Here is an 8741-nt window from a genome sequence, read left to right as displayed (position 1 = left end):
CAAGCTCGCAGGCGCTGGGGGAGCTGGCTGGCTGGCTGGGAGAACTCCATATGCAGCAGCAGCCACTTTTCTGATTTCAGGGGCTCGCTTTTCTCTCTCTCTCTCTCTCTCTCTCTCTCTCTCTCTCCCCCTCTCCCCCTCTCTCCCCCCCCCCCCCCCCTCCTTCCCCCCTTTCTGCTCCTCTCCCTTTTTTTCTCTCTCTCTATTAACCCTCTCCTCCTCCGTCCCTCCCTATGCCCTTCCCCTCCCGGTTGGATTTTTGACCGCTCGATTTATTTTCCCTTTTATTTTGGGGAGGGGGGGGGGGTAGGGGGGGGCGGGTGGGTGGTTGTTCTTTTATTATTTTTTTTTTCCTCCTGTTTGTTTTTATTCCGAGCGGGTGCGCATGGGGGGGAGCATATAACAATTCCGATTCTCTACATAACTGCACAGAGCCAACTGGGGCGAGAGAGAGAGAGAGAGAGAGAGGGGAGGGAGGGAGGGAGAGAGAGAGAGGGAGGGCGGGAGAGAGGGAGAGCACGAAAGCAGCGCCGGGAGCAGCGGCAGCAGCAGGGCCGGTCACCCTCGCCCCCTCCCTGCTCCTGTGCTCGCCAGCGCAAGCCATGTCCTATCCTCAGGGTTACCTTTACCAGCCCCCTGGCTCGCTGGCTCTGTACTCCTGCCCGGCGTACGGGGCGTCGGCGCTGGCGGCCCCCAGGAGCGAGGAGCTGGCCAGGTCTTCGTCGGGCTCGGCGTTCAGCCCTTATCCGGGATCGGCAGCTTTCACCGCCCAGGCGGCGGCCACAGGCTTCACCAGCCCGCTCCAGTACTCCACAGACCCCGCCACGGGATTCCCCTCCTACATGGTAACTACCGAAGAGAAACCCTCTCCTTCTTCATTAGCATCCGCATTCTCATCCTCCTCATCATCTTCAGCCTCTTTCCTCACACACTCACCATCATTCCCCGACACGGCCGCCCGGAGGCCCCGCACCGCCGCCGCCGCCTCCGCTCCGCCAGCGCCGCCCCGCAGCCTGCTCTCGCCGGAGCCGCGCGGAGCGGAGCGGGGCCGGGGCCGCCTCTCTACGCGCCGCGGCCGAGCGCGGGGCCGGCGGGGGCCTGGGAGCGGCGCTCGTGGAGCCGCGCAGTCGGATCTCTCGGTCAGTCGGGCTCGGTGCTTCCAATTCCCCCGCGTCCCCCCTCTTTCTCTCTCTCTCTCCCTTTTTCCCCCCCCCCCTCTCTATTTTCGCTGTGATAGGATACAGGAGGATTTTTTTTTTCTTTTTTTTTTCTTTTTTTTTTTTCTTTTTTCTTGTTGTTGTTTTTCCTCTCTCTTTTTAAGTCGGTGTTTCGAGGCGCTGTGGTCTTTATCCCCGTGTGGTTTGATTTACTTTCAGCGTGTTTTGTGCTAATGGTTTAACTGGATTTTAGGAATGAAAAGGAGCATCTGTTTGCGATCTGGGAGCTCCGCTTAAGCCCAAGATGGTTGTGGTGGCCGCAGTTTCGGATTTCACTTTCTTCTTATTAGTTAAAATGAGCATTTGCAATCGCGTGCGTGTGTATTATGCGCATAAACTATATAAATAAAACCGTAAACTACGTACATTAGCTACACGGCTAGATGGACATAGAGTTTTATAAACGCTCAGAGAGGGTCGAGCGCGGAGCTCGTTCGCACACACAAAGCCCCGTACCCGGAATCTCAGCCCGGAACCGCGGCGGCGATGTGAGGAGGGGGCGGCAGAGGGGCAGCTCCTCGCTTTCTGCTTGCAAAATGTGGGGCATCGCTGTCATGCTCTGTTCGGGGCGGTAAGAGGAAACTGAGGACCGCGCTTGTTTTTCCCGTCGGCTGGAAGTTGCAGCGGAATGGGAGCTGTGCGGTAGATCGGGTGCTGCTCTGCCCGCGAGTCGCCGTTCCGCGGGATTCGGGGCTGTGCGGGAAGTTAACGAGTTCCTCCGATATCTTTAACTTTTCTCGCATTATGCAGTCTTAAATAAGCGCAATTTGAACGTAAAAGGGCGAATTAAAATGCTAATTACATCGCATTTGAACAATTCGAAACGGTGCATATCTTCTGATTTGCAAATTGGATTTGCAATGCATTAGTGCAGTGAATTGCTAAGTGGCGGCTTTGTTGTATTTTCTATAGCAAAAAAGGAAACATCTTTTGAACCTTTGAGAGAAATGCAGATATCAAGACGTTACCTGTAGGGCCTTTAAAATGTCTGGGCGGTTCAAACCCGATATTGAGAAATATTCAATTACGAGGAGCTGAAATTATCAGAAAGATCAAAACATAGCCGATTTTAAGCGCATGTGGCGGAGGAGGAAGGGGGGTGGGAGGGTGTCCCATCTTAACGCCTTTGGGTGCTGCTTTACCCCTCATAGAATATGGATGCAAGACACCGTCCCGGGGAAATACAAACATAACCGCCGATCTCGCCTTGACAACTCCCTAATGGCTCTCAGCAGTAACAAATTGCCATCCCCACCGTTCTGTTCTCTCCAGGGCTCCCCTTACGACGCCCATACGACGGGGATGACCGGGGCCATCAGCTACCATCCGTACGGCAGCCCTGCCTACCCCTACCAGCTCAACGACCCCGCGTACAGGAAGAACGCCACCCGCGACGCCACGGCCACGCTGAAGGCCTGGCTGCAGGAGCACCGCAAGAACCCCTACCCCACCAAGGGCGAGAAGATCATGCTGGCTATCATCACCAAGATGACCCTCACCCAGGTCTCCACCTGGTTCGCCAACGCCCGCCGCCGCCTCAAGAAGGAGAACAAGATGACGTGGGCCCCGCGGAACAAGAGTGAGGACGAGGACGACGACGATGGCGACGGGGCGAGGAGTAAAGAGGAGAACCCTGACAAGATACCCGAGAGTAACGAGACCTCCGCCGAGGACGAAGGTGGGCGCGTGGGGAGCGAGGGCGCCCCGAGGGCGGCGGATTGGCCCCGGGAGCGGGCGGCGGGGACCCTTAAGCGCACTCCTTCCCGTCCCGTTGCCCCAGGCTGACGGTGCCGGGGAGGGCCGGGGGCGGGCGGGGGGCGCCTGCCCGGGGGGAAGGGTGGCCCTGCATAGGAAGGTGGCGACATGGCGAGGCCACGGCTGCCGCCTCCTCCCCTTCACTCCCCCCTCCGGCTGTGCCTCATTCTGTGCCCCCGACCCCGCAGGGATCAGCTTGCAAGTGGACTCGCTGACGGACCACTCGTGCTCCGCCGAGTCGGACGGCGAGAAGCTGCCGTGCCGGGCCGGCGACCCCCTGTGCGAGTCGGGCTCAGAGTGCAAGGACAAGTACGAGGACATCGAAGAGGAAGAGGAGGACGAGGACGATGACGAGGAGGACATCGAGGAGGACGACGGCGGCGGCGGGGAGCGCGAACCGCCGGCCAAGCCAGCCACCTCCTCGCCGCTGGCCGCCGTGGAGGCCCCTCTGCTCGGCCACCCGCACGCCGACGCCGCCCGCAGCGCCAGCAAGGCGGCGCTGGGCGCCCGCGCCTCCCCCGGGCCCCCGACGCCGGCCAGCAAGCCCAAGCTCTGGTCGCTGGCCGAAATCGCCACCTCGGACCTCAAGAGCCAGAACTTGGGCCAAGGCTGCCCGCCGGCGGCGTTGGCCTCGGCCACCCCCGCCTCCGCCCCGCACAGCGCTGCCTACTCGCCCTCCTCCCTCCTGGGGAGGCATATTTATTACACCTCACCTTTTTATAGCAATTACACAAACTATGGGAACTTTAACGCTCTCCAGAGCCAGGGGATCCTGAGATACAACTCGGCGGCAGTGGCTTCAAACGAGGGACTCAGTCAGACTGTCCTAAATGCCAGCTCTGTCCACAAGCAGAGCAGTGACTCTTTGAAAACGATCACTAACCAGCTAGAGCAACATTACAGGCCCTCTAGTTATGACTCTAAGAAAGGTAGGTGCCTTCTTTTTACTGCTGTTGTCCTCCTGCCCCCTAGCCCCCCCTCCCCGCCCACTGTAAATTCCCCATAGGCTGTGAATACTTCGGACAAAACACCACGCACGATCACCGCTGCCACCGGCCAAGAGCTGAAGATGGGCAGCAGTATAATTCAGGGATTAAAATTGCATGTCCCCGGTGTACCAGTACCTGTGATGTAAATGACAACTTTTAGATCACAGCTGCATGCTGCAGACACAACTTTTCATGCTAATTTAAAAGGAAAACTAAATGCAAAGATATCCTGAGAGCAAGGGTGTCGTTAACTTTATTATTATTATTATTATTATTATTATTATTATTATTATTATTAATACTATTCTTACTACTATCGACAGACTGGTTTTGCTCTCTTTGTTGCCAGTATTCTCCCGGTTTGTGCAGATCTGGGTTTGGGTAATTGCTAACCTTGGACATAAAATTTTGTGGAGCGTGACATTTTTAGCTTTTTTCTTTCTTTCTTTCTTTCTTTCTTTCTTTCTTTCTTTCTTTCTTTCTTTCTTTCTTTCTTTCTTTCTTTCTTTCTTTCTTTCTTTCTTTCTTTCTTTCTTTCTTTCTTTCTTTCTTTCTTTCTTTCTTTCTTTCTTTCTTTCTGTACAAAGTTTTATGCTAATATAACCGTCAGCTTATTCTAATGCATTTGTACACGTACATATATGATACTCGAGACTAGGGCAGAGATAGAATATGGCCCAGGCTTTTAAAGGTCTCAGCTCTGACTTCTGCATGAGCGAGCGCTGGGCTGTGTGCAGTGTATAATCTGGTTAGCTGGCTGTGTCCTGTGACTAACTGACGGTTATATTTTGACAGATCCCACTGAAGTCTGCACAGTAGGAGTACAACCATACCTATAGAAGTACAATCACGCAGCAATGCAAGTAAGTGAGAGCGTTTTCTATTACGCTGATCATTTGGCACCAGGTCTAAGACAGAGCGCAGATCGAGACTTGCTTAGTGTTAATTTCTTGCTTCATTACATGAGGCTCTGATTACAGAGTAAGACACTCTTTTCTGCTATTTTTAAGCCTCTCATTACAGCTTTTCTTTCTCGTGTTTGTCTTCATTTTAAATTCAGGTTAGACTTCCTTCACCTTGTGTACTCTGCTTGCGTGAGGCAAACCTGTAAGAACTATTTAAATGCTAAGGAAAAGCGAGCTTGAAAGAATATTTTTGAAAGTATTGTTCAGAAACAAAGTTCTCGTGCTCACGTGGCAGTACTGCAATGGCACATTTTAAGTGAGGTTTCACACGGCAGTAGTGCATTTGAAATGAGAAGGGACGATTATCAGAGATCCACATGCATTTCAGCAGGGTGTGTTGTCTGTGACTTGCTCCTTGCCTGGCTATCAATGCCATTCTTAATACCTCCATTACCCGGGGCTAAACAAACAACAACAAAAATAAATTACCTTGTCGATACTTTCTCCTTTTTTTTTTTTTTCTTTTTCTTTTTTCTTTTTCTTTTGGTTAGGAAAAAAAAAAAAAATAGTAGACGTGTAAGAGTTTTGCCTTACTTCCAGTATTTTTCGAGTTTAATGGCGTTAGCGTGTAATTGAAGGATTTTGGGATGATCTGGTTTTTTCCTTGGTCCACAGGTAGGTGTCACAATTGCTTTGAAAAAAGTCAGCAAGCCATCATCTCTCCCTGAGCTAATATATATAACAAATCTCTAAATCCGGATCACATCTTGTGCCACTGTATAAAAGAAGACCACAGAGCACTATTAAATCTTCAGACTCTAATTATTAAACCAGAATTTTGTTGGACATAATGTGAGTTTGCTGGTATAGTATAGTTTCCCCAATGTACGTGTGACTTTTGAAAACAGATCTGTTTTTCTCAGGATATCTCAAATTGATCACTTCATTGCCACGGTATATATTCGATAGGTGTGATAGGATTTATTGTAAAATTTATTTGTAAAAGATGTATACAGTAGAGATAATAAAGACGTGATTGGAGAACTTGAGTCCTTACAAAGTGGAAACAAATTTGATATTTATTTTTGTAACGATATAAAGCTTCTAGTAATTTATGCAAGTTGTATTGCAATGAATCTGAACTTTTTGTAAATAAATTTTGCCTGGTTTTTATTTGAAACGTTGATGGTTATACAATCTTTGGTTGTTTAACGAGAATTCTTTACTAATTTATATCTCTAATTGTAAATAAAAACAGACTAGTCTACAACAATATGGTGTTTTTCCTTCATTTCCCCCAAAGTAGTAATCTATTATCCAGAAAATGACGAAAGTTGCAATTTCACGAGCGCAGCTTAGACCATAAAATGAGTAAGCAATTTAAATATGTTGCAAAGATATACCCCTCATAAATTAATTCGTTCTGGGTCGTTCTGTTGCACTGAAGCTTTAAATGTGCACATGTGTTCAAATACGTATTTGTATATACACATGCAAATGCGTAGAGAGAGCAATGTGAATACATGCATGTTTCTTATAAACTATTTATGTTGGGCGTGAGGTAGCTCTTTATTAGGGCTAATGTTCTTTATACCCAACATTTCTAGGGAAAACAAAATGGAACCATAATCAACTGCAGTTTATTTCTAATTTCTTTGTTTCTGCTTCTAGCTAAAATGTGCAAGTACAGAAGCATGAAGAGAAAAAGTCTGATTCCTGTTTTTAATGATTTTTTCTTTTTTTCCTTACATCTTTAATTTGATAGTCATAGAAGAAATCCACCTAGACTGAGCTCATAAAATCAGCTAACTAATCATCTTAATTCTCAGTAAAATAATGGGAATCCTCATATAATATAATTTCAGAAAAGAAACGAACAATCATTTATTTTCCCCAAAAGATAAATTGAGTGAATATAGCTTACGGTTATAAAACAAGAATAATAGCTTCTTAGATTGCCCTTTAATCAATCATACACTTATTTTTCAAGAGACTCATCTATTTTATTCCATGATTAATAATCTTCCAGTGTGAGAGCATTATTAGATCCCAGCAGGGGAGATCCTGAATGCTTTTAGCTGCTTTGGAATGGTCAGTTGGGGTTCATTATGGTCTGATATTGAACAATTTATAAAATCTTGTCTAAACATCTGCCAGCTCAGATAGGCCGATGTGTCTGAAGATGGGAAATTGCTGGACCAGTTGATATTGACAAACGGATCTCTCTCCAGTGGCTTTTTGTTCACTGAAAATTAGTGGCCTCTTGCTCAGGTCTTGTTAGAAAGGGCATTTGAAAGTGATCTTAGATACTTCAGGCATCAGCCTTGGGAATGTTAACTGGATAAAGAACCGTGCTAGGCTGGAGTCAGGAAATATGTTGCGATTATATTAAACGGGGGGGAAAAGACGTGTTTTTAAGTGCGTATACGTAATCCCCCTGATCTATCTCCCCCGGTCCCCTCCGTCATATTTTACCCCTATAAAGCTGCCTAAATGATTGAGAAAATGCATGTGTTTTTCAGCTGATAGGGCAGAAATTAATATTGTAATTCTGGGAAACTGTGGGATCCATCTAGCTAAATATAAAACACCGAAGATCTGTGCAGCTGGAGGCCTGCTCATCTTCTTGTGTTGTTGAACGATGCTTCTCTCCCCCTAAACATCCTGGTTCTCATTGAGGTAACGTGTCCTTCTGTCTGTGTGCACAGAGCAATACGACTAGATAGCGGGCTAAAAAGCAATTCTGTTTTTCTCTCCAATTTAGCAGGCGATGTAAATGCAAATATCGAGTAAAGTCACCCTCTAGAGCGCCTTTTCTGTGCGATTCGGGGAGATTTTTTTGGGAAACTGTTTAAGTTTGGGGGGACGCCTGAACTTTCTCTTCGCCGCTCTCCCTCCTGCTCCATCAGCCCCACCTCTCACGTTTTCTGCTCCAGGTCTCTGTCGGACACAAAGTGAACATTTCAATTGGTAAAAACCAAAAGCTGTGGCAGAGATTAAAAAAGGCTAACGACATTCCTTTGATGTTTATACGCCCGAAGACTTATAAAAGATTTCCATAATTTACCCACCCTTGCTAGTATTTAGACCTGGATTTCTTTCTGGAAAGAAAAGTAGAAAGACTTGGAAAACTCGCTTTTGAATATTCGCTCTGTGTGTTAAACCCAATGGACTTCTCTCATCTCCCGAGAAATTCACGAGTGGCTCAGAAATGCAGATGGGCGACACCCAAACAATTTGGCAAATAAACTTCTTTTTAAAAACAGAAATTAATGGGCGAGGAGCGCATATTCGGCGTCATTTGAGATTTAATAATCGAAATTGAAAGCAGGAGGGAAGCGGAGCCCTGCTGGATCGCTGGCACGAGCAGTGCGATTATTTCAGGATAGCGAGGAAGAGGCGTGAGCGATAAAATGCACCACTTTGCGTACAGTTTATTTCATAACGATGCTAATAACCCCGCCGGGATTAAAACCTCACACCCCGTCTATATCTGCTCCGCTCCCCTCCCTCCCCCCTTTCCCTCCCCTCGTTTCGGAGAGGGAGAGACAAACGCTTCCCTCCGCGGGGCCAGAGGTTTCATTAGAGCTGATTTATTGAAATTCAGCCTTTAATCTCAGGTGGGATCCCCGAGGAATCGGCGCTGTCGCCAAATAGGAAGAAGGCAGCTTTCCACCTCGCACTTCCTGGGCTGCGCTCTGCCTCGCTCCCTGCGAATGTCAACATTTGTTCTCAATAAGAGAGTTATTGTTTCAGGAAAGCTGCTCACCAACTGCTTGCCAGAGCGGAAAAAAGCGTCACCCACCTTTGTCTGACAGGCAGCGGGGGAAGGGAAGGCGACGCAGCTCAGGCAGCAGCGGACAGACAGACGGACG

General features: G+C 48.3%; 1 protein-coding gene across 1 annotated transcript; it reads left to right on the top strand.

Moving 5' to 3' along the window:
- Window positions 1-336: 336 nt before the first annotated feature.
- IRX2 (iroquois homeobox 2) lies at window positions 337-6139 on the top strand. The gene is made up of 5 exons (XM_052704479.1): window positions 337-845; window positions 2490-2895; window positions 3161-3901; window positions 4757-4824; window positions 5542-6139. The coding sequence occupies exons 1-4, from the start codon at window positions 603-605 to the stop codon at window positions 4798-4800; spliced, it is 1434 nt and encodes a 477-aa protein (XP_052560439.1). The 5' UTR covers window positions 337-602; the 3' UTR covers window positions 4801-4824; window positions 5542-6139.
- The last annotated feature ends 2602 nt before the right edge of the window (window positions 6140-8741 follow it).

Source organism: Tympanuchus pallidicinctus, unplaced genomic scaffold (assembly GCF_026119805.1).
Source record: "Tympanuchus pallidicinctus isolate F22 unplaced genomic scaffold, pur_lepc_1.0 scaffold5, whole genome shotgun sequence".
Lineage (NCBI taxonomy): Eukaryota > Metazoa > Chordata > Aves > Galliformes > Phasianidae > Tympanuchus > Tympanuchus pallidicinctus.
This window is presented reverse-complemented; position numbering and strand designations above follow the sequence as displayed.